The 26,258-nt window shown below is 37.8% G+C and overlaps 2 protein-coding genes across 10 annotated transcripts in view; one reads left to right on the forward strand and one right to left on the reverse strand.

Moving 5' to 3' along the window:
- Nucleotides 1-6,171, reverse strand: part of ZGRF1 (zinc finger GRF-type containing 1) — a 61,045-nt gene extending 54,874 nt beyond the window's left edge. For all 5 annotated transcript variants that reach the window (XM_058549926.1, XM_058549923.1, XM_058549922.1 and 2 more), the window contains exons 1-3: nt 5,928-6,171; nt 2,323-2,413; nt 1,061-1,141 (exon numbers count right to left, since the gene is read on the reverse strand). In XM_058549926.1, the coding sequence (XP_058405909.1) occupies nt 1,061-1,141; nt 2,323-2,343 (102 nt within the window). In that variant the 5' untranslated portion in view covers nt 2,344-2,413; nt 5,928-6,171. The remainder of the gene's footprint in view (nt 1-1,060; nt 1,142-2,322; nt 2,414-5,927) is intronic.
- Nucleotides 6,172-6,466: 295 nt separating this feature from the next.
- LARP7 (La ribonucleoprotein 7, transcriptional regulator) lies at nt 6,467-25,845 on the forward strand. 5 transcript variants are annotated; one of them, XM_058549929.1, is made up of 13 exons: nt 6,467-6,563; nt 12,209-12,419; nt 13,042-13,142; nt 13,215-13,298; nt 13,698-13,862; nt 13,944-14,037; nt 14,108-14,455; nt 14,533-14,677; nt 16,310-16,461; nt 17,271-17,389; nt 20,418-20,577; nt 20,797-20,888; nt 25,200-25,845. In XM_058549929.1, exons 2-13 carry the CDS (start codon nt 12,218-12,220, stop codon nt 25,278-25,280), a joined length of 1,743 nt encoding a protein of 580 aa, XP_058405912.1. In that variant the 5' UTR covers nt 6,467-6,563; nt 12,209-12,217; the 3' UTR covers nt 25,281-25,845. The 5 variants fall into 5 exon arrangements, 4 of the variants coding, with proteins under 4 accessions (XP_058405912.1, XP_058405913.1, XP_058405910.1 ...); XM_058549930.1 differs by lacking the exon at nt 6,467-6,563 and adding an exon at nt 6,616-6,917; XM_058549927.1 differs by lacking the exon at nt 6,467-6,563 and adding an exon at nt 6,933-7,333.
- The last annotated feature ends 413 nt before the right edge of the window (nt 25,846-26,258 follow it).

Here is a 26,258-nt window from a genome sequence, read left to right on the forward strand (position 1 = left end):
CTCAAAAAAATATTCTTAATCTGGAAAGACTTCTCTGAGCCCGAGTCAGATTTTGATGTCTCTCTTTTGCAATCTCATAGATCCCTAAGCATAACTCTGTACATATTATAATCCTTAGGCTCTTAGATAAAAGTCCCTTGAAGAGAAAAACTACAATTACAGTTACCATTCACTCGATGCTTACAACGTGCCAGGTACCTTGTTAAGAGCTTTACCTGTTTTCTCCGTTAATCCTCAGGACAACCTTATGAAGTATCATTTCCCCCATTTTACAAAGAAGAGACTAGAGGCCTTGAGAAGCTAAATAACTTGCCAAGATTAGACATCTAATAAGTGAAGAGCACGTAGGACTGAGTCCTGAGTAAAAATTTAAAGTTTGGGAAGAGAATGAGCCCACAGAAAATACTTAGAAGTGATCAGTAAGCAACATCAGGAAAGTGTGGTGTCACAGAAGCCAAATGAAGAAGAGGAGCTGTGAAGAAGGAGGCAGGAGTGCTGAACAAGGTCACGAGAAGTGATCAAAGGAGAACGTTAAAATCTGGCAGCTGGAGAAGATCACCACATCCAATAGAGGGAAACATCACCCTAGTAAATAATTCTTTAAAGACTTACAGGACCATGTCACAACCAAAGTAACAGATTCAAAGAAAATCTTAAAAGAGACGAGAATTCTATACATAATTTCAGAAATTGGCAGCTTTTCTAAAATGGTATGTCAACTCCATATGTACCATTTCACTGTGAGCATTATTGTGTTAGAAATATATTTTAATAGGTAGTATTTTCTGTATCGTTAAGCTCTTATTGCATGCAAAGAAAAAATGTGCCAAAGTGCCTAAAAGGTTTCATAGAAAATCTAATTCAAATAAAAAAAATCAAAACAAATTAAATAATATTTAATGAACCTTTATAATGTGCAAATTAATGACTGTGATGTGGAAATCATTTAACAGTTTCTGTTTTCACATCATGTCAGCTTATGGGCATATCTAACATTTTATCATCTACAGAGTTTTCATAATATTCAATCAAAAGGCAAGAACCGAGCCCTTGGACTTACTTTGTTTCCCAAGTGAGTGATCTTCAGAATTCCATCTTGCCACACCTTTGATTTCTTCATCTTTTGATGAGTATATAGTACCTTATTTCCAAAAGTACAAAAGTAAAGAAATGATTTCTATTTATATGTATTGTTATATAGTTTTATACTCTTCCTACATATAAAAAATATTTGACATCTTTTATTGAAATAAAAGCACAGATATCATAATAATCACAACCAAACGTCAATTAAAAAAAAAAGAAACTAGGTAGTACAAGGCAAGGGAGGGGAGAAGGAGAGGTAAAATCTAAGGAGGAAGCTGAAAAGTTAACTGAGCAACCGAAATAATTTTGAGCTTCCTGGTCATTGGTGGGAAGGGAAAAATGTGTGTTCTGTGCAGTTCTCACAGTGTAGTCCAGAGACTCCTGGAGGTCCCCAGCATTTTGTCAGGGGTCTATGAGGTCAAAACTATTTTCATGATGTTATTCGCCTTTTCAGGCTCATTCCTTCAGGCATGCATAGTGGGGTCTCCCAGGATTATGTATGTGCAATACTGCAAGATTCAATTTCAGACTGAAGGCAGAAGCATATCTGAGAATTAGCTGTCTTCTATTAAGTCAAATGTTAAAGGGATTTGCAAAAAACCTACAGCAATGCTAGTCTTTTCAATCTGTTTTTTTCTGCTGTTATTGTTTTGGAAAATATAGCTATTTTCATTAAAAAATGTAATTTATGTTAAATGTAAAGGACTTATTACTTTTTAATGAATAAATCTTTTTTAAATTTCTGTTATAATTTCTTATATGAAAGGCATCAATAGATATAAGCCTCATAATAAAAAATTCTTTGGGTTCTGCAACAATTTTTAAGAGTATAAGAGGGTCCTGAGACCAAACAGTTTAACAACTACTGATCTAGAGAGAAGAGGCATGCCAGTTTTTCAAGAGAAAGAAATTATTTCCTGATCCCAAGCTTCCAAAGAATTTGTGCCAAAAGACTTTGTATAACAAAAGCAAATAGTAGGCAAGAGATACGGTTGCCAGATAAAATACAGGGCAATATTTGAGACAGATATACTTAAACTAAAAATTATTCACTGTTTATCTGAAACTCAAATTTAACTGAGTGTCCTACTTTTAGGTTTCAGGTGTTTTTTTTATTTTGTTTTGTTCTGTTTTGTTTTTGGCTAAATCTGGCAACCCTAGCAAGACATTTATGAAATGCGGAAAGAAGGAAGGAAGGAAGAAAAGAGGAAATAAGCAAAAACTGGAAAGACTTACAATAAATTCTCGGCTCTCCATTGTTTCTTCTGAACTTATAAACCAGTCAGGTCCAGAAAATAATCAGTAGTTATTCAACTATTTATGCTACCTAAAATGAAAAATGACAAGGACTATTCAACCCCTACGAAAAGAATAAATATCAAATACAATTTTTCCCCACAAACTTTTTTTTTTCCGTAAGGAAGAGTCGCCCTAAGCTAACATCTATTGCCAATCTTCCTCTTTTCACGTGAGGAAGATGCACCCTGAACTAACATCTATGCCAGTCCTCCTCTATTTTGTATGTGGGTAGCTGCCACAGAATGGCCGCTGACAAGCGGTATAGGTCCGCACCCAGGAACCAAACCCGGACCACTGAAGAGAGTGGCACTGAACTTAACCACTAGGACACGGGGCCAGCCCCCCCCAACAAACTCTTGACCAGAGAGAGGAATCTAAGAGTTCCAAGTTCCATGTAACCAAGGGAAACAGAGGTATAATGAAATTATCTGCCCCCGAGGACATATGAAAAGAGTGACACCACACTGTGGAAAAAGAATTTGCTAGGTAGAGAAAACCAAGTAAAATATACAAAATAATTAGCACTCGCAAGCATTTTTCCAAGTGCCATAATATATATCAGAAAATATGATTCCCCCTCCCCTCCATGTTTGGTTCCTTATAGAAAGAGCTTCAATTTTTAAAGTTTTTTGAATTGCTATGGCCACCACAAGATGGCCCCCTTGCGTTTTAAATTTTTCCTTTTACATCTTAGAGTCAATATACCACAGTATCTAGGACCAAATATACATTATAATACTTCCGCAAGGAAAAATCTCTTCAACATCGTTGCCATGAGTACTGTAGTTATCCTATGCCATTGGATAAAATTGTTATTGTGGGGGCCGCCACCGTGGCTTAGCGGTTAAGAGTGTGCTCTGCTACTGGCGGCCCAGGTTCGGATCCCCGGCGGGCACCAACGCACTGCTTCTCCGGCCATGCTGAGGCCGCATCCCACATACAGCAACTAGAAGGATGTGCAACTATGACATACAACTACCTACTGGGGCTTTGGGGAATAAAAAAAAAGGAGGAGGATTGGCAATAGATGTTAACTCAGAGCCGGTCTTCCTCAGCAAAAAGAGGAGGATTAGCATGGATGTTAGCTCAGGGCTGATCTTCCTCACACACACAAAAAAAATTGTTATTGTGGGCAATTTTGGAAATCTAAAATCACTGATGGTGACTTGAAGAAGTAAACAGAAATACCAAAGGAAATTATTACTTTATCCCTAAAGAAGTGGTTCCAAAGGTATGATCCCTGCACCAACAGCATCAGCATCACCTGGGAACTAGTTAGAAATTCAAATTCTTGGGTCCCACCCCTGACCTATTAAATCAGGGCTAGTAGTCTGTTTTAACAAGCCTTGTAGGTGACAGGGATACACGCTCGAGTTTGAGAAGATGGCCCTAAAAGACCTGGGGGATTCAATAAAGCTATAATTTGCAGTTCTGGATTCAATTTCTCCTTGATACATATAAAATATATAAAATAGGCTACCTACATATTATATATAAATTACAAATATTTATTTAGTACTTACTATGTGCCAGACATTGTGCTAGGCTGAAATACTAAAATGAACGAAATATTATCCCTAATCTCAAGGAATTTTCAGTATAGCAGGGTGATAAACAGTAATTACAATAAAATATGACAGGAATAAGCACAGGAGGGGCACCCAACTCGGTCTAGGGCATTCCTGAAGGATGTAATGTTTGAGCTGGACACTGAAATAACCATTAACCAAGGGAAGATGCCAGGGAATTATTTCCAAATATGAGTCAATATGTACAAAGGCCTGTGGAAGACAGAGCAAGGCGTGATCAAGAAACTCTCAGTAGTACGGCTAAGAGGTTGAGTGTAACGTAGTGAGACAGGAGACTGAAAAAGTGAGCAATAACAGGATTCAGAGGGCCTTCTATGTTAGGCTGAGTTGTCTGGACTTTCTACAAAGACAGTAGGAAGCCACGGCAAGATGTTAAGAATGAGATTACATTATCTGACTTGGGGTTTTACAAAGATTGCTCCAGCTGCTGTGTGGAGAAAGGATGGGGTAAGAAGTAGGCAAATGAGATATGAATTAATGCCCCACAACATAGTTCACAGGACAGGACCCAGACCTACAGAGGCACTGCCTTTCAGAAATATAACTCCCATATCCTATATCCCTCCCCTCCAGCCCACAGAAATTGTCAGACGCCTAATGAATGCCAAGAAGATAACAGAGAGGTCCAGAGAAACACACCATTCACTGCTGCTTTTAAAGCAACTTGCTCCCAGCCACTGAACGGGTTGGACATCCTATGTATGTAGATGAGACTACATGGTGTAGACACAGTGCTGGGCATGTGGCAGTTATTAATCTTAGATCCCTTTAACAATAGCTATCATTTATTCTGTGCAATTATATGCTAGACAGTGTTAAAATGCTGCAAACGCTCACAACCTTATGGTATAGATACTATTTTTCATATTCATTTTACAAAGAAGAAAACTAAGGCACGTAATAGGTAAGTAAGTTGCCCAAGATCATAAAGTAAACAAATGGAAGATTCAGAATTCAAAACTAAGCAGCCTAAACTCTGATGCTCATACTCACAAATAGTACATTATACGACAATTTATTGAGTACCTACTATGTCAGGCAGGAATTGGGACTAGATACTTCACATATAATATTCATCAGTCTCATAATCCTGAAGAGTAGATATTATCACCACAATTTACAGATTAGGAATCCAGTATTTATTAGTTTAGAATTACTTATATGCTACTTAGGAATTGCAAAATAAATTCCCCATTGTTTTCCTAAATTAGAGATATTACTTGTGGGATTTACTTAAAAGGAACTGAGAAGGTCCAAACTCTCATAAATGGTAAATTAGATTATAGGATTAAACCTCAAAAAAAAAAAAAAAGGTTAGCTGGATTTAGAAGAGCCCTAATTTCCACTTTCAAAGGAAAGTCAACACTCCTTTCTTACAACTAAACAGGAAAAATGGTTTTAGCCAACAGCATCATATATTTAAGTGAGGTGCAAGGATAAAACATTTTCTGAAAGTCTTCATCTGTCCACATCTGTCAAACAATTCAAGTACTGACCCATCTCTGCAGGGTGAGTTTAGTGCCCAAAGAAGTTTTTAAAGTGGTGTGGAGATGCTCTGTGGCAATGATATAAGTACAGACATACATAAATGCCTACACACACATATATACACATACATTATTATGCTGCTTTATACATTTATATATAAAATTCGGTGCTTTCACTAAACTAGGAGCCATTCTTCCTGTTACGTATGACGAGATGTTTTTGGTCCTTTTGTTTTGGAACAAGCAGGATCTCTCGAATCCCAAAATGGTTCACAGATTTAAAAGCTGCAGAGGCACGGACCCAACACCGTGTTAGAAAACCATTCAGTCCAAATAACCAAAGAAGAAGCCCACACTTCATCTGCCAAGATTCTAACTACCAGGATCCTGTGTAACCAAATGACAGTGAAGACTTGACCCTTTGTCAGTCCTGAAAACAAGGAGCAAAACCCTCTCTGGTCCTCACCCGTACGCGGGAACGGCAGAGCAGGGGCTGGGAAGAGCCGTGAGGACGCGGAACCAGCTATGACAGGGAGTCCGACCAAGCCGTGACTGTCACCACCCAATCCTGGCTCCACACAGCACCCTCCGGTCCGCTTCCGGCCGAGCAGATTCTCTGGTCCCCTCGCCCCAAATCAGCTTCGCCGCCTGTCGCTCAAATCCCGGCGCCTACCCACCCTCACGCCCCGGAAACCCCGGGAATCAGTTCACTTCACCGTCCATTGCACGAAATCCACTTTCGAATTTTTCCCGCGAAAGGCTGTGACGTCATTAGCCCGGGACCGCACCAGACCAGGACCCCATACTTAGCCCGCCCACCAGAGCCCTCGTCAGAACCGCCGTTCTCAAACCGCCAATCAAATTCTTCCCTAGCTGCGAGCCTCCTTGGGCGGGCGCGTTCTGCGATGCCCCGCCCCCCGAGGCAGCCCACGCCTGTGACGTAAGAGACGGCGCGCCGCCCCTGGGCCCGTCTTCTGCGACGGGAAGCGGAGAACGGTGTCGCTCCTCTTATGACGCAGAGACGACCAGGACCGTAAGGATCGGGAGACGGAAAGAGCTCAAGGACGCAGTCTCTGGCCCTGTATTTTGGGGGCTGAACGGAGTAAGTTCAAGTGGGCCATAGGGTTGCCCAGGTCGGGTGAGGTCTAAATTCCCCTCAGTCCTTTTTCATGCAGTCCATTCTATCCTCTGTAGGCCCTCTCACCCCGCCCCCTCCAACTCACCCGTCAGTTGGCGTGCCCTGGTTCTCTGTGCGCACGCGCAGAAGGCCTCTGGCAGCCCTTGTAGTTCCAGTTGTCAGCGATTGGGGGCGCGCGTTGTCCGGCGCTGGAAGTTTGGGGTCCGCCCCGCCCTGGCGGCGTCCGTGCGGAGGGACGGGTGCTGAGAGGGGCAGAAGTCAAAATGGAAGTAGCCTTGCTTCGCAGCTTTGCCGCTTGGTGGCCAAAGAATAGCGAATGTGAGGACTTGTGTTTTAAAATGAAATCATTTCCTTCTTCAGGACTCTAGTGTTTGTCAGCAAAGAGTTGAAAGTCCAGTTGTGGAAGGGAGCTAACAAATAAGTGCTAAATACGGTGTACGGAGTGCGTCAATAGCCGTGCTTCAGGGAAGCGGATGAGGAGGCGGTTAATCGGGGGAGATGCGGTGGAAGGCTCCGGAGAGGAAGAGGCCGTGAGCCGGGGCCTTGAGATTGAGTGGGGTTTATAAGGCAAGGCAGACAGGAGTCGTTCAGAGCAAACGCACAGAGGGGCGAAAGCGTTCGGGTACCTTTGCATAGGTGGCTGTGACTGGAGCAGTGGTTCTTAACCTTCTTGGCACACCATTTCTTTTAAAAACGTGATAAAAGCTGTGGCTGAGCCTCCCCGGAAAATGCTGGTACATGTCAAAACATTTTGCATATAATTTTGTTAGGAAAAATTGTGAAAGACTTTGAAATGGCCAAGAAAAAAAACTACTGGGTGTCTTGGGTAGCTCCCTCTTCCAGGTTATCTCTGCCTGTCGTTGTCATTGAGTTATTTCACAATTGTGTCAGTTGTAGCCAACGATAATAATGGAAATTAGTCTTGCAGTTATTTTTGCCATTGTTGCCCTGACCGGTTGTGCGTTTATTAACAAATTCATTTCGCCGTTCCTGATAGCTTATATTTGTGTGTCTGGTTTTTTAATTCTCCTGTGAACTGATTTTTAACACTTAGCTAGTTCCCTAATGAATTACTTAAATAAGATTTTTGACATGTATTCATTTTATATTTATACAATAGTCGTGATTTTACTTTTCCTTTAAAATTTATCTTTTAACAATTTCATGGGATTCACAAGAATTCTTGAAACCCACCCAAAATTCCATGGACTTCAGGTTAAGAATTCCTGAGTCAGAACATAGAATGCGTGGTGACAGTTTGCAAGAGGTTCTACCGAAAGGTAGGCAACGTGGGAGTCACACATACCTGAGCTTCCTTACCCAGCCAGCTTTGCTCAAGTCACTTAACCTTTGACCCTCTATAAAAAGAAGTTGGAAGAAACAACCTAGTGGGCTTGTGAGGATTTCAAGCAAGGTATATAAAGTGACTGACATTGTTACACAGTAACTTGTTTTCTGTGTTTAAAAGCTCTGTTTAGAAGCTAGTTAGACTTCACTGGTTCATTTAACAGTTTTTTAAAAATACATATTATGTTACAAGAAGGGGCTGGGAATGTTTAGTGTTGAAAGTTTTGACATCACAGTCGCAAAATTAAATCTGTCTTGTAGACAAGTTGCACAGCTTTTGTGAAGGATGGAGGACTTCTAGAATAGTTTATAAACTGTTCTAAACTGACTGGTAAATGATAAAATGATAATAATGGTTACATAAATATTTTTTAAGATTGCAAATTGCTGATATGTGTTATGCACACTAGGTAAGAGTTTCTGAAGTTACTTCCCCAAGCCACAAAAATAATCCCTAGGAGAAGGAATGAAGGAGAATCTCTGGACTGAGATATGAGAATCCTGGGAGTAGTCTGGTTTCTAGGAGAACTGTGCTGTTCTGTGCTTATGCAGGTCTGTCCGCTACTTCTTTAGGTGGTATTTTCTGACAAGGAAAAGAATTGGAGAGCTGGTAGTCTGCCGTTTATAATCTGGTGTTTTCAGAAGGGAAAGTTAGCAGTGGACCCTGCTGTAGTGATAATCGTAGGCCACATTTGTATTTTGTTTATAATTCTACCCTCTTACAAAAGAACTTGAAATGCTTAACACTTTATAGTTTATAAGATCCTTTTAAATACATTATTTATTTAATTCACCAAATGCCTGGGTCGTGACAAGCTAAAGTTCCTGTCCTCATAGTGTTTACTTTCTAGTGAAGTAGACAGACAGTAAAACTGTAATTCTGGGTAATGATGAGAGAATACAAGGATAGAAAGTGGTGACTGGAGGAGTGGGTAGGGGTAAGGTTGGCAGGGAGGAAATATTTTAGGTTGGGTAGAAAAGAAAGGCTCGTAGAGAAAATGACATTTTCAAAGACCTGAATGAACAAGAACATAATCCCTATAGATGCTGCAGGAAAGGTAAAGACAGTGGCGAGAGCAAAGGCCTGGAGATGGGAAGGCCTTAGCGTGTTTTAAGGAACAGAAAGATGGGGCGTTGTAGTTGGAGTGCTCGTGCCGGAAAGAATTTTAAGAGATGAAGTTAGGGAGATATCCCGAGGCCAGATTGAATAGGGCCTAGTAGCCCACAGTAAGAATTTTATTCTGAGGGTGCTAAGAAACCTTTGAAGGATTTTGTGCAAGAGATTGCCATGTTCTGATTTACATATTTAAATTATTATTCTGGCTGCTATCTGGAGAAATGATAATGGAACAAGAGTATAAACTAGTATACATGAGGATGCTCTTGCAGTAGTTCGGGCAAGACACAGAGCTCGGACCAGGTGGTTGTGATGGAAGAAATGAGAAGTATTCCTATTCAAGATATGTTGTATAAAGTCAGAGCTCATAGAAATGCTAATGAATTGGCTGTAGGGTGTGAGGAAAAGAAGAATTAAGGAGGATTTCAAGGTTTTTGCCCTCTCGGCAATTTTTTAATTGGTATTTTCGCAGATCAGGAAAACTAGGCAAAAAAAGGTCTGTTAAAATTTGAGAGTTTAATGTTTGCCATTTTAAACTTGAGATTTACTTTAGGTGAACAAATGGAGCTGTCAAATGGACAGTCGAATATTGGAATGGGGAGCTACTGAGAGAAGTCGGGGCTGGAGAACGTAGATGGGTGACACATCAGCGTGGAGCCGAGGAGCTGAAAGCCAGGGACCCTCAGCAAGGATGGGTGTGTCGATAAGAAGGGCGCCCAGGGCTGAATGCAATCCTAGGCAGCATGTGAAGGTAGAGCAGAGTAGGAGGGTCCCGAAAAAGAAATTGAGAAGGAGGAAAACTCTCCTGGAAGCCAGGTGAAGAAAAATGTTTTCCAGGAAGGAGTTATCAACTGCAGATGCTGCTGAGAGGTCAAGCAGCTGGGGGAGATCTTTGTTTTCAGTGTCACTGGAATGGCGGGAAGGGAAGCCTGACAGGATGCGTTGAAGTGAGAGTATGAGGTGAGGAACGCGATTACTCAGCATTAAGTGACACCTGCTTCTTCTTCTACTGATTACTTCTGGTGTGGACACCCATTTTTTGTGTAATGCTAGCATCATCTGAAGAAATACTTCATTAAGTATCTATTTTCAAAATTGGTACTTGGCTGATCAGCTGAAGCCTGTTCTAAATAAATGCCGGAATACTCTTCTCCTGACTTCGGTGAGAACGCAAGTTTAGTTGGAGACTTGAAGTGAAATGCATTAGTGGCTTCGTGCTCTCTGACTGGATGTCTCTCTGAAATACATGGTCTGTTTCTGTTACTTCTGCAGCATCATTGCTGCAGTGACAGATTCTAGCTGACAGATTCAGGAGAACAGTAGGCCTTAATCTAATACTGTGTTTGCAAGCTTTAAAGAAGGATGCGAGGCAGCGGACGCAGTAGGGGTAGCATCTTCAGCTCATCTGGAGGCCCGGCCCCTGCACTTACCCAAATCCAGCAAATCACCCAAATCCGCTGGTTTCTTGTTTTGTTTTTTGTGCCCCTTTCCTACAATAGACATGTATGGCTTCCACAGATAAGGGCCACAGTGTTTTAGGTCACCTTGATAGGTAACAGCTTTAGCCCCTTTTGCCCACCAATCAGATATGTCATCCTAGTCACATAGGCCCAAGGCCTGCATACCAACTAATAGCAGCTCCCACCCCAGTGTGGCCGGAGAGACAGAGACACCTCCCCGTTTGTCTTCTCTCTTCTGTTTCCCACAAAACCGTATTATGGAAGGGAGGCTGAGGCAGGCCTGCATCGTGCCAGGCCTGATGTGCAGCCTTTGCTCATATACTCATTTTTGTATACATACCCCTGATGATTCAATTAAGATGACACAACTCATTTGACAAATTTTTGAGTGGCTACTTGCCAGGGACTGGGGATGCATCAGTACACAAAACAGACAAAAATCTCTTATTTCATCAATCTTACATTCTAAGAAGGATAAAGAATAAACAAATTATATAGTACTATTGGAAAGTGATTTAAGTGCAATGGAGAAAATAAGGCAGAGGAGATAGAGTATCTGTTTGTCCCCAAGTTTGCAGTTTTAAATATGGTTGTAGGAGGAGACCTCAGAGGTGAGGTTTGAACAAGCCTTCAGCCAAGTGAGGGAGCAAGCCATGTAATCTAGGGGATGAGTGTTTGAGAGAGAACAGCAGCTTCAAAAGGCCCTCTGGCAAGAGTCTGCTGGCTAACGTTTAGGAACAGCTAGAAAACCAGTAAGCTGGAGCTGAGGGAGCAAAGAGGCCTGCAAAGTCACCTGGGGAAGGAGGGCTTGGGCACTGCTGCCCAAGAAGTACTCCCTGGGAGGGAAGGTCACCTGAAAAACAGAAGGCTGATTCTACAGCTTACCAGTTGAATTCTACCCCTAGTGAGCAGAAATTAACCTTTTTAAAAATCAAAATCAAGGGGGCTGGCCCGGTGGCACAAGCGGTTAAGTGCACGCATTCCACTGCGGCGGCCCGGGTTCCCCGGTTCGGATCCTGGGCGCGCACCGATGCACCACTTGGCAAGCCATGCTGTGGCAACGTGCCATATAAAGTGGAGGAAGATGAGGCACGGATGTTAGCCCAGGGCCAGTCTTCCTCAGCAGAAAAAGAGGAGGATTGGCAGATGTTAGCACAGGGCTGATCTTCCTAACCAAAAAAAATCAAAATCAAGAATCAGTTTATTAGTGTTTCATTAGAAGTTGTAGCATTAAAAAATGTGAATGACTTTTTTGAGGTTTGAGACGAAGAATGTCTGAGTCACTTAATCTCACACTTTGACTCACTGATTTAAAAGTGTAGCTTGGTGAGCTATAGATGTAGGTAGAGATTTTATACTATACTAGGATAATCTGGTCCTGCAGTTTAAAAGGCATAAAAAACTAAAGCTATGATCCATGATAGGAGGTAATTATTTTAAAAGTGAAAACAAGGGCAATGAAAAGTAAACAGGGAAGAGCTAAAAAAGATTTTAAAACCACAAGGCCAATGAAAGTTTCCTCAGCTGATTGTAGAAAATGTCTGGGAAGTGTTCCTCTGAAAAATTTATCCTCTGGCGGCCAAAATTTGAGTCCATTATCCCTTTAGATAATTAAAGGCTAATCTAAATTTTTTTTATTACCAATTAATTACTTGCGGTAGCTTAAATATTTACCTTTTTTTCAGTTCACAGTAATGGAAACTGAAAGTGGAAATCAGGAAAAGGCAATCGAAGAGGAAAGCACTGAAAAGAAAAAAGATGTAGAAAAAAAGAAACGGTCTCGAGTTAAACAGGTGCTTGCAGATATTGCTAAGCAAGTGGACTTCTGGTTTGGAGATGCAAATCTTCACAAGGATAGATTTCTTCGAGAGCAGATAGAAAAATCTAGAGATGGATGTAAGTTTGCTTTCAATATGTAAGGGAACTAGTTTTTAGATGTGTGTTACCTTTTAACTTCTGAAATATAAATTTAAATAAAATTCTATATGATGTATATAGATTATATATACTACATTACACAGTATATATATAGTATTACATAGTATATATATATTATACACTATTACATACTTTTTATATAGCATTTTATAATGTAATGTCTACACACATCCATTAGATATTAAATATTTTCCACATAAACTGTTGTGGCTCATTTTAGCCTTTACGACAATACTTAGTTTCTAGAGTTAAGGACTCAAATAGGACTCTAGCGACTTCAAACCAAAGCAGTTATATCAAAATAATTCAGAAGACCTGTTTTATGTTGTCCATGTTTGAGGAGAGGCATGTGCATGTGTGCTCAGGCAGTTATCTCAGACAAGACATTTTACCCTAGTCCAAATCTGAAAAATACCTTTTATTGTGTTACGATTTAATTAATGTGAACTGAATTTTTAACCATGACTTAATGGCCTGTACCTGCATATAAGGGCAGATTGATTTTATCCCAAATTGCCTTTATCCCACGGGTTTGGCTTTTATTTGTATTTATACTTATTCACTTTTGCATTTCCATTAGATGTTGATATATCACTTCTTGTGTCTTTCAACAAAATGAAAAAATTGACCACTGATGGCAAGTTAATAGCCAGAGCACTGAAAAGTTCAGCTGTTGTAGAGGTAAGAATTGTGACAATTGATATCACATAACCATGTAATTTAGTCTACTAACCTAATAATGTACCTTTAAAGCTGGATTTAGAAGGCACCAGAATCAGGAGGAAAAAACCTCTGGGTGAAAGACCAAAAGATGAGGATGAGCGGACAGTGTATGTGGTAAGCTGTTTTTCTAGAAAAACCTCATCTCCAGCAAAGCATGACAAATTTTTGACACTTCTCTCATCTGCACCTCCTCTTCACGCACAATACCTGTTATACACCCCTCTCAGTCCCCATCTACACACCCACTATTGCTCTCACACGCAGTTGCACACAAACATCTCTCAAATGGCTCCCTTCCACCTGGGTCTCCCTTTCCTGCTCACATCTGACAGCCTCTGCATCTCAGGTTCACATCTCTCTCAAACCACTCTTCTGTCTCATGCACTTCTCTCACATGCTTGTTCATACCTTTCTCACATACAAAAGAAAAACATTTTAATATTCAAATAAAAATTTATTGGCCTTGTGAATAAGAATCCTTATATATTTAATACTGCTTCTAATTTACCACAGGAGTTGCTTCCCAAAAATGTTAATCACAGCTGGATTGAAAGAGTATTTGGGAAATGTGGCAATGTTGTTTATATAAGTATACCACATTACAAGTCTACTGGAGATCCAAAGGGATTTGCCTTTGTGGAATTTGAAACAAAGGAACAAGCAGCAAAAGCTATTGAGGTAGGTCCAAAACCTAAAAGGAAAAAAAGAAAATTAGCAAGTGTTTGAAATAGTAACAGAATTTTGCTGATTCCTTTTCAGTTTCTTAACAACCCACCAGAAGAAGCACCAAGAAAACCTGGTATATTTCCTAAGACAGTGAAAAATAAGCCCATTCCTGCCCTTCGAGTATCAGGTGAGTTACTAATAATATCAAAGTAGATGTAGTTGAAGTAAAATTAAAATTAATGATAACATTGTTACAGAAGAAAAGAAAAAGAAAAAGAAGAAGAAAGGCCGAGTGAAGAAGGAAGACAACATCCAGACCAAGGAATCAAATATGGACACAAGCAAGGAGGCCGTGTGTAAAATAAAAAGATCCAGGACCACATCTGAGGGCTCCGAAGTAGAGATTACTGAACCCCAAAAGCCACCCTCAAAGAAAAAGAAAAAACGGGAAAAAGCTGAAGCATCCAACTTACCTTCAGTCAGAACAGGGAAGAGGAAGAGAAGTAGCTCTGAAGATGCAGAGTGCATAGCTCCCAGATCAAAAGTCAAGAAAATGGCTCAGAAAGACATTAAAAAAGAAGCCTCAGAAGTTTCCAAAGACAAAGGTATTTATGACTTCAAGGTTAGGATTAGATAAATAAGGTTATTTCTTAACTTAAGTCTTTTCTTCTTAACTTTAAAGATTTAGAAGTCTCTACTGAAGAGGAAAAGGATACCGGAGATATAAAAGATGGATCCCTCTTAAAAGCAAAAAGGAAGCATAAGAAAAAACATAAAGAAAGGCATAAAATGGGAGAAGAAGTTATACCATTAAGAGTACTATCAAAGTAAGTCAATAGTATAAATTTGTTGGCAATTGACACACTCCATCACCATTGCTAAAGTGCAATTCCAATTTGTATTAAACAGAGTTGCATATTAGCAACAGTAATGGCCTGTGTCCAAGATTTGCACAGGATGTGGGTATAACACGGTTGAGGACTAAAAAGGAACCACCACACTAAAACATGGAAGCACTTATTTTTATCAGGTCACAGCAAGTGCCTCCATGTTAAAGTCGAGGGTGTTCCTTAACACATGTAAAAGACACAAGTCAAATATACCAAAGACAGTAGTTAAATAAAGACTCTTGAGTCTTGTAAAAGTAAGACTTACCATCACTAAAACATGGAAGCACTTACTTTTCTAGTTTCAAAGCAAGTACATCCACGTTTAAGTGGTGGGGAGCCCAGTCTTGGAAAAAGTTGGAATCATGAACATTTTTTAACCTGTAAACGACGTTTAAAAAATAAACTTAGGTCAACATAAACGTGTCGGTTTGGAGACACCTCCACTGAAACATGGAAGCACTTACTTTTGTTTTACACAGCAGGTACCCCCATGTTAAAGCAAAGGGGATCCCTTTGGCCTCTATACATTAACCAGGTTGCCACGTTGTATCCAGAGGAATAATTTGGATTCACTTCTACTAAAACATGGAAGCACTTACTATTTTAAGTCACAGAAAGCACTTCCATGTTAAAGTTAAAGGGAGTCCATCTACTCGAGGGGTGAGAACCAAGTAGGAAAAAAAAAAGAATGGCATACCTTTTGGAAGAGTTTCCAAGAGTCTGTTCTCCTCTTGAAGGTTAAAAGGCAAGGACCTCAGGCACTTGTATTTATACTATTCTTAACCCCTGAATTCCTTTTGCCTTTTTATCTCAGAGAATCATTACAAGAGCCTTTTGTTATTCTAATGTATCAGCTCACAGGGAATGTATGATCCTGGGTGGGTCTGGATACTTCTTTTTTTTTTTTTTTTTTTTGAAGTATACAGATGTCAATGTTAACAGCTAAAACCATTACCACAAGATATCCTCCTCTTTAAAAAAATCCCCTATCTGCTTGTTTGATGGCATAGATTAGGGTAACAATGTGTGCTCCTGGGGAGCTAGGAGAGGCATTGTGTTTCTTTCTGGAGGAGCTCTAGCTGTTTGAAGAAACATCTACATGTTAAATGTATGTAAATAAATAAATTGCTTCCATGGGGTGTTTTTTTCTTCTTAGAAATTCCTTTTGATTCAAGTAAATACTAAAGAATGTTATCTCCCAAATTGGAAGCAGTTTAACAAGTCTTTGAATTTTAATCTCTCATTTTTTCCCCCAGAGGTGACTGGCTGTTCTAGTAAATGTTACTAGTTAATTAATTCAAAACTTTTATTTTCATAAATTCAAATATTTGAAGCATACTCAAGAATTTAATTGGCAAATTTAAAACACTTAATCTGAATGTTGGGACAAGGGGAACTCCCCTTTTGCTGGTCTGCTAGATGGACTTAGAACTCAGGAATAATTTGAATGTGTGTAAAGAAAGGCGAGTTGGGAGGAGTGCTTGCAAGTCACTAAATGTATGTATTCAGACATTTGCTTTTCACTTAATCACTTGTCACTGTTTCAGGAGTACATTTTGTCATTCACAGGAACGAGTGGATGGATTTGAAAAAAGAGTATTTAGCATTGCAAAAAGCCAGCATGGCGTCTTTGAAAAAAACAATATCCCAAACAAAACTGGAGTCAGAAATGGAAACAGACCACGGAGAACCTGATAAGTCTGGAATGAAAACTGGAGAAAGTAAACATCGCTGTCATAGTTTTTGTAACATTATATTGTACTCGTACACTGAAATGCTGTTTCTGAGTTACTGTAGGATAAAGTTTAATTTTAAAAAACTTAATTATACAGTGGTTGTTATTAGAACAATTATTGATTTATCAAGTCGTCCAGACGTGTGATTTATTCTTGATATAAGAATATTTGAAGGATTTATTTTAAACTGTCTTTTTGAATCACGTAAGTTTTCTGTTAATTAGATTTAGTAATGAGTGCCTAGTTTATGAATTGAGCAAATTTGTAGAAACAAAGATTGTAATTTCTCATGTGTACTTTTATTCCATAGTATTAACCACAAGCAGGAAAAAATTAAAACAAGATTCTTATGAAATCTTCAATATTAGGGTATATTTTAAATTCCTATGAACTGAAAATAAAATTTTTTACATTTGAATCATAATGAGTACAGAATATTCTTATATGTTATCCTATGCCTATTTATTTTATTTCTTCACTTTAGTAAGTAAATTTCAGGGAAAAAGGGCTTTTTTTCTAAGGTTTACAAGTGCTCCATAAACATAACAGTTTGCATTTAGAGTACTCAGACTTTTTATTTTATTTCATGGTAATTTACAATAAGCAGTATGACTTACAACATTAACTTTCTTAATTACTTAATTATTTTACGATTAAATTTTAAATTAAGTAAATTTAAATTAGTTATTTAAATCAGCCTAAGAAATCGTTGTTATTCTAAAGTGGGCCTCCTGAGTGTTAAATTATTAAGTGTAAGAGATTTATTTTTGGTGTTTTCCTTTTCAAATCCACAGCAAACAGTGAAGAGCCTTGTCCTCAGGAGAAGGTTCCTGCAGCGGGACCACAGTTTGTGAGCGGCGTGATTGTGAAGATCGTTAGCACGGAGCCTCTACCTGGCAGGAAACAAGTCAGGGTAATGCTTTTGACTCCCCAGGATAGTTGTCCCTCTTTCCTCTTAAAAACTCCCCCGTGTGAAAAAGTTTAGAATATGGAGAATGAAGCAAATTTTAGTTTGTTCCTCTGTGGTAAACTACTTGTAAGGTTTGATTCCATAGTAACTCTTAAGGTTAAAGCAAAATCTAAACACTGAAATTCCTCAGTGGAGCAAATTTACAGTGAGCACAGTTTAAACATCCTTCTATAGAAAAACTGCAATTTGTGCTTATTTTTATTGGTGCTCCTAATGGTTGGTTGGTGTGTAGTTGAATGAGGAAACCATACTATAGTCATTTTAACTAAAGGAGTAGATAGAGTAAAATGCTTTCCCAGTGTTTGTTTCTTAGAAGACTTTTTCTGTTTTCAGAGAAAAATGAATTTTAGAAAAATACATAGTGCCAGAACTTTTTAAAAGATTTAATGAACATTAGAGTTGGTCTGAAATTATTTTAAAATTGTAATCATCTGCTGTTGTCTGGTTTTGGAGCAAACTACAGAATTTGTAATTTGTTTTCATTAGAACTCTTAGCTTTCAGTAGATTTCTAAAAGATTTTTTGACCTGAAAACTGCCAGAACTATTTTGAAATAAAAGGAATAATATGCGTATTTTTCACTTACCATGGATTTATTTTTGTCTGTTAATGAATTTTCTTGGGAATTGAAATTTTTTTCTGAAATAAATGCAGTTTCTGGAGAAAAGAGCCTTTTTAATTTTTATTTTTAAAAAGGTTTGGTATTTCTCAATGCATGCTGATAGTTTAAAAAATTTGAAACAATTACAGAAAAGTGTCAAGTATTTTGAAAAGCTACAAAAATTTGCATGCTTGTGCAAAGTAAATTCATGGTTCTCCATAATTTACGCTACAAGTTGCTACACATACTGTTCTTTTCCACTTTATGTAGTCTATCTTCTCCAGCCTTTTGTACCATTGTGGCAGTATCTCTTTCTTACTGACATAGTGCTTTGTGTGGAGTACCTATCTTATTTCTCCCTCCCCTGTCACCCATTTAGGTGAGGTGCTTTATGTAAAATGTTCTATAACAGCAAATATATTTAAAATTCTTATATTGACTCTCAGTACCATGCAGTGTGTTGTTTTGGTTTTGCCCAAACTCATGCCAGTCACATCTTGAACTTGCATCCTCATTGAGGTTGCTCGCTGTAATCATCTGTAAGCACTCTTTATCTGAAACCCTATCCTAAAACTGTAGCTGTCACTCACACGTAAATTTAGATTCTCTTTACAATATAGATGAGGGATCTTGGTCAATCCCAAATTCGTGTTACCAGCTTGCACTTCAGAGTGTGTTAGCAATATACAATTTCAGATAAGAAGGAGAAAAAATTGAGCATGTAAATGCTGCTGCGGTTAGTCAGATTGCAAGTTTTAATAGGAAAATTACTCAAAGTTTGTTATTTGGAGTGACTAGCATAGATTTAGTTATATTCATCAAAGAGCTTTTATTATCTACATGATAATTATCGCCATTACAAATTCTTCATTTATGTTCATCAAAATCATAAAATAAGTGCATTAACCAAGTTAGTAGTTACTTACATTTTGCTGGAACAAAAACTTAGCTATGATGATGGTCTCGGCCGTCTGTGACTTGCTCAGCCCATTACCAGGCTAATTTGTCATTCTAAGAAGGTTTTAAATCCGGAGATTAGCCTGACATTATAATGGATATGTAGTAAATATCTTTTGAATTGTAGTAATCTAATCTGTCTGATAAATCACTTACAAAATTCACTACTACCAGTGAATAATAATTCAAATTTCATCAACTTGATACTGATTATTTTCTTGCTTTGTGTCTGGATTTCGTACTAATTAACTAGATAGAGAAATGAGATGAATTGGCATGTATATTTCTTTTGTAATTTTTTTCATTTATTAAGTGCCTATTTTGTGGCAGGCAGTATTCTAAGTGTTGGGATGAGGTGAGACTTAGTCCCTGGCTTTTACAGACTTGCATGTTTTTACTACTTGTTCTATAATATTAACTAATAAACTTTTCTTATTCTATGACAAAATAATATTTCCAGGTATTGCTCAGTTCTTTCTATAATTCAGACTTTAAAAATCCAGCATCTAAAAATAATCTAAATTAGTTGTGGCTTGAAATTTTGGGTTAAAACTAACGGGAACGAGATGGATAAGACACTTTTTTTTCAGTTGGTAATCTCCAGTTATTTCTTTAGCTTTATGAATGGAAGTTGATGAATTAAGAATTAGTGTAACATTCCTGCATAATTGCATTGTATACACTGTAGAACCTACTGTGACCAAAAAAAAAATGATTAGAAATGCAGGAATCTTGTTAATTTGCCTTCACAGCAGGCATAGGTAAAACTTCTCTTTGCTGGGTGAAGCAAAGTCTAAACAACTTGTTTAGGAAAGGTTGCTGAGGTATTTTATCAGAGGGTAAGAGCTCTTGAGCTATGGTCCCATAGACCCACTCGGAACCTAGGATTTTTGTAGGTTCCATGAAACTTTTTGTGTGTGAATTGTTATAAAAAGTTGAATGTTTTTTACATGTTTTAAGTTGTATGTGATTTTGTACAGGTGACAGGAAACACACCTTTTCTCCCAATTCATTGTGTGTGTGTGTGTTTTTAATTTTATTCCTTATTCTAACTACACCCAGACTTGGAACTCCTCTTCTTGATTTGGGGGTGGGATAAGTGTTTGTACATCCTGCTCTGCAAATCTGTTCTCCTTATGCAATATTCCCATTCTTGTTAAGATTTTAAGGGTGTGGTTGAATAAAAGAAAGTATGTTGTGATTAGACGTTATGTTAAATTGGTTCTCAACTTTGTCCAAGTCAATTTTTAAGAGCATTTGGTATATTTTAGAAGAAATATTTGATGTAGGATAGTTACTCCTCATTTTAAGCTATATATGACTTATAATTCTGACACAACGATTGGAATAATTTTAGAATTATTATGAAAAATTTTTATTGTTTATTTTAAGTCTTTCTAAAACTCTGATGCAGGATACTTTGGCCACAGTCTCAGAAGTTGTTTATGTTGATTTGCTAGAAGGAGATACAGAATGCCATGCTAGGTTTAAAACTCCTGAGGATGCTCAAGCAGTGATCAAGACATATGCAGAAATTAAAAAGAAACACTGCTGGAAGCTCGAGATCCTTTCTGGTAAAACTTCATAGAATCTTCTTTTTTAACAATTCTTAGTGTGGGATGATTGATTATATCTTCTGAGTTTGGCTAATGAAACATATTTTTTGTCTTTAATATGCATAAAGTAGCATTAAATATAATTCTACTTTTCTTACTGAGAATGTGATGCCTTGAATATGTCTCTTCATATGTATCCTTATGTTCAGTGGTCTGTGTTTCTGTTTTGTTTTTAAGGTGACCATGAACAGAGGTATTGGCAGAAGATTTTGGTAGATAGGCAGGCCAAACTTAATCAGCCTCGTGAAAAGAAAAGAGGCACTGAGAAGGTAATCAGTTCATATTTGTTTTGTTTTATTGGCAGCCTAAACTTTTTTTGGAGGTTGAATGTTTTCTGAAAGTCAGTCATGTATAGTCCTAAAATAACCTTGGTTTTGCTCTACGTAACAAAGATTTACATGGTATATACTATACTGTGTTTTAGACTGAGAGGGAATACTTATTTTTCTAGATTTTGAAATGCACAAAATTAGAATTATTTTCCCCACAAGCGTACATAATTTTAATTTAGAGTTTTCTTTTTTTTTTAACTAGTGATGTAATTTAAATTTAAACAGTCTTGATTTCTGGCTGCTGTGTTTTGTAGTTTGGTGGTAAATGATTATTTAAAGATTGTCTTAGTGGTAAAAAACAATGTATTTGGAGTGTAGTTTTGAAAGATATGAGTCTCCACAGATAAGGTTGAGAGACTTTATGCATAATGTTCCCTATGGCAATGATAAGCTTTATTCTTTTTCTCTACAATAGTCAACAAGTGATAAAGCCTAAATACATTAAATAATTTAAAGCAAGCCTGTCTTTCCGTAGTTTTATTTTAAATTATACTGACTAAGTTATAAAATAATTATTGTTGCTAGTGAGCTATCAAGTTTATTCTTTCTTTTTTGTGTGTGTGAGGAAGATCGGCCCTGAGCTAACATCTGCCAATCCTCCTCTTTTTGCTGAGGAAGACTGCCTCTGGGCTAACATCCGTGCCCATCTTCCTCCACTTTATATGGGACGCTGCCACCGCATGGCTTGCCAAGCAGTGCTTCACTGCACGCCCGGGATCCGAACCGGCGAACCCCAGGCCGCTGCAGCGGAGCGCGCGCACTTAACTGCTTGAACCACCAGGCCGGCCCCCAAGTTTATTCTTTTGAAACAAATTATTATACCTGTAAAGATTAGTACATCTTAAAGTGCTTAGCACAAAATAGGACACATAATAACTAATATTACTTATCAGAATTTTAAAATGTATATTAGAAAAGTCAGAAAAATGTGAAAAGATGTACTTTTTTTGTGTGTGTGTGAGGAAGATCAGCCCTGAGCTAACAAGATGTACATTTTTTTTATGATTGGTTAGCACTTGAAAAGTCATATGTCCTATATGCCAGGCTTGTTGGTTTGGGGTCATATTTATAAAATTCCTTTTTTTTTTTAAACTTAAAAATCAAGTGTTTTTCATCAGCCTTGCATTGCCTAGGATTCATTGGCATTTGGGATGATTTAGAGGCAGGTTTCCTACTGGTCTTTGTTAATTCTGTTTCCTTGAATGCAGACTGAATTGGCTGAGGTGGGGAGACCTCCTTCCTTCCTAAGGACTCTTTCAGGTCTATGAGGTGTTAATTTAAAAGTCTGCTTGAGATTATTTAAATGTTAAAATCATTAATCCAGAACTCACAACTGAAATGCAATCACTTTGTTAATACGTATCCTTCTAATTGGTGTGAAATTTCATTTAAATTGTGTATATTTTTAAAACTAGGAATTAGTCATTTTGTTTTTCAGAAAGATCCCATCTCTGTAACTTAAATTTGAGGCAAGGAAATAAACATTGACAGGGAATTTTGTAAATTGGGTTGGAACACAATGAGTAGCTCTGTCGTTGAGTCAGAGAATTCTTTTCCTGATCTCAGTTACTTGTTGTGCCATCAGGCTTGTCATTAGCATGATTTGTTTGATAAACAGAAACATCTGAAAGTATAGGATCCTAGTGAAGCTATGGAAGTAGCTAATTGGCTCATCTCCACGAAATGAAAAAAAGGTACCACACACAGTAGGTGCTGTACAAGCTTTTCAGGGGACAGGGGTAAACCATAATTAGTCAACCTACTTTTTTGTTAATTCAATTAATGTTTTTTGAGTGCCCGTTTGTGTTAGTCACTCTTCTAGGAACTGGGGCTACAACCATGGGTAACGAAGTCCCCTGCTTTCATGCAGCCTACATGTCAGCAGGTTAGGTCAGGCGATGACCAGTCCCGTGCAGAAAAATTAAAGGGTATTGTGGGATAGTTTTACATTGCTGAGGTGGTCTAAGAAGTTCTGTCTGTGAGGGTGACATTAGAGCAGATCTTAGGGAAGTGAGCACGCAAGCTAGGGGAGCTTAGATGCACAGCGTCCAGGCAGAGGCAGCAGAGAGTGCAGAGGCCTTGAGAGGGAGTGTCAACTAGGAGGCCAGTGTAGCTGCAGTACTGGGAATAAGCACTTAGTACTGGAAGTTAAGGACTTAGAAAAAATTAACAGCCCAAAGTATGACATAAATACCTCACTGACATGACAGCCCAGTGTTTCCACAGTAGTATTGTATTTGGTCCGTAATGGAGTGAAAGAAAAGCACTAGTAAAAAATCCTGGTTCTTAGTTTTCCCGTTATGGAGTAGAAGGATACTGGGAACAATTTCCTAATCCCCATCGGTTTATACAGAATTAAAAGACAAGAAAATAGAATAAAGAAAAATTTTATTTTCTACATATGATATTTTTACTTGTAAAAATCAAGTATGAGTAAATTAAATTGGAACTCTCACATAAGGTCAGTAAAATGAAGGAAAGATCTGCCAAAAGGGGTCTTGCTCATTCTTGCTGGACCAGATCTTTGTAGTGTACCCTGTCACTTTGCTAAAAGTAGGTAACAGCTACCGGAGACAGAATGAGACTTTTCTCATTTCTCTTTAGCTTTTAAAGCATATTTGAATTTTTTGTTGTTTTTATCAAAGCGGTCTTTTCCCTCCAAATTACTGATATCTCAAATATTCAGCAGGTAAAGGGAGAATTCATGAAATTTGTGAACAGGACATGGGTGTGACAAGAGTTTTAAATACATTTTGACTCACCTCACTGATGAATAGCTTTTAGTTTAATCCAATAGTGACTTCCTGCCAATTACCAAACACTTTAAAGAAACTATTTTAAATAATGTACACCTGAAATTACACAATGTTATAAATCATTATGACATTGATAAAATAATTGGGAAAAAAGGAAACTATTTTAATGAATACTCATTAGAATCTGTGTTTTTAAGAGACTGAGATTTTAATTTCCTCCAAAGCTAAATAAGATATTTTAAATCTTTCCATCAAGAAAGCTTTGGGAAAATTTAGACATTTTAAATGGTCTTCTGCATTCCACATAATTTCATTTGCCTTCTTTAAAAATATCCAAGTACTTATATAAAGATGTAATAAAAAATAAGTGCTCTTAGTAGCAGATCCTTATTTGGGATATTTTAATTTTCAAATTTGTAAGAAAACCTTTGTGTAGCACTCAGCCCCAAATATGCTGTCTTATTCAAATAATACATGAATTCTCAAGCACAGTATAATTACTGGGGACCACATACCATTTAAGAAGTGTCTTGGTAATTAATACTCAAGCCCAAGGGGATATGAAACAACTAACAGATATGGGTCCTGAATCCTCCTAAAAGGTTAAAAAATTGCTAGCATTGAGTGGCTGGTTTTAATTGGGAAATTTTTAGTAATCTGGAACTAAAGTGGGAGGGGTTTAGATAATTCAAGGGTTTAATACCTATTATACTTAATAAGCCATAATGTAGACAGTTCTCTCTGTGATTGATTTGACCTAAGCTTAATTACCTCATTTGTCTACCTCTCCCACTTTTTTTTTTTTTTTTTTTTTGGGTGTTGATGAAGTTGGGTTTTTTTTTTGTTTGTTTGTTTGTTTATTGCAGTAACATTGGTTTATAACATTGTAAAAGTTTCAGGTGTACATCATTGTACTTCTATTTCTGCATAGATTACATCATGTGCACCACCAAAATACTAATTACAACCCATCACCACACACATGTACCGAATTATCCCTTTCACCCTCCTCCCTCCCCCTTCCCCTCTGGTAACCACCAATCCAATCTCTGTCCCTATGTGTTTGTTTATTGTTGTTATTATCTACTACTTAATGAAGGAAATCATACGGTATTTGACCTTCTCCCTCTGACATATTTCACTTTGCATTATACCCTCAATGTCCATCCATGTTGTCACAAATGGCTGGATTTCATTGTTTCTTATGGCTGAGTAGTATTCCATTGTGTATATATACCACACTTTCTTTATCCATTCGTCCCTTGATGGGCACTTAGGTTGCTTCCAAGTCTTGGCTATTGTGAATAACGCAATGAACACAGGGGTGCATGTACCTTTGTAAATTGGTGTTATCAAGTTCTTTGGATAAATACCTCTCCCACTTTTTAAAAAATTTTATTCAAGCTGATAGTTGTGAAATTTTTCTAGTAGTAATTATCTTTTTGTGTTTAGGTATCCAATACATTCTAATTTCTGATTTCTTTGTCTATAGTTAATCACCAAAGCTGAAAAGATCAGACTCGCAAAGACTCAACAAGCAAGTAAACACATTAGATTTTCTGAATATGAATGAAAAAAAATTTTGGTTCATCTCTTAAGATGTCACTGGATACTTGAGCTGTTCTTAGGAAATCCATTTTTATTATGGTAGTAATGCATAATGAATGTTTTTCTAAAACCTACATTTAATTAAAAGAAATACCTTTTTTCCTTAGTTTGTAAATAAGACTTGTTTCTAGAATCAAGTATATTGTATACTTGATTCTAGTTTTTCATTAAACATTTTATTTGTTGATATTATCTTATATAAATCAACCTCAAAGTGATTTAGCAAATAAATGTGTTTTGAACATCATCGTTAATTTTGTTGTTTTTATATTAGAAAAACAATAACATATTTGCAAAAACAATACATAAATATATAGTTTAGAAAAAATGTTTAACAGTGGACTCTCACTGTACTTATTATTCTGTAGCTTGCTTTTTCCATTTCAGATATCTTGGGAATCTTTTCATGTTGATTTATGCAGAGACGTATGTGTGATACTTCATTCTGTTTATTGCACTTTGCCTCTCTCAGCTTCCCTTGAGAAGACCATGTGAACTGTTTCCAATTAAAATGTCAAATTTTAAAAGTATTGAGTTTGTTTTTCATAAATGAAGGCAAGCATTTTATTTTGGTTAGACAAAATAAAGATGCTATGAACATAGGTGGAAAAAACCAAATCTTCTAGAAATCAGCCTTAGGCATAACTGAGGTCTATCATTTTATTCAGGAAAATCACAAACTGTAGCATTTTTTTTTTCCCCCCAAAGCCCCAGTAGATAGTTGTATGTCATAGCTGCACATCCTTCTAGTTGCTGTATGTGGGACGCGGCCTCAGCATGGCCGGAGAAGCGGCGCGTTGGTGCGTGCCCAGGATCCGAACCCGGGCAGCCAGCAGCGGAACATGCGCACTTAACCAAGCCACGGGGCCGGCCCCCACAAAGGTTCTTAATCTCAGTCAATTTAGGGTTGTCTCCCTTTCTCTTACAGTTGAGTCCAAATCCT

Source organism: Diceros bicornis, chromosome 11, assembly GCF_020826845.1.
Source record: "Diceros bicornis minor isolate mBicDic1 chromosome 11, mDicBic1.mat.cur, whole genome shotgun sequence".
Classification (NCBI taxonomy): Eukaryota; Metazoa; Chordata; class Mammalia; order Perissodactyla; family Rhinocerotidae; genus Diceros; species Diceros bicornis.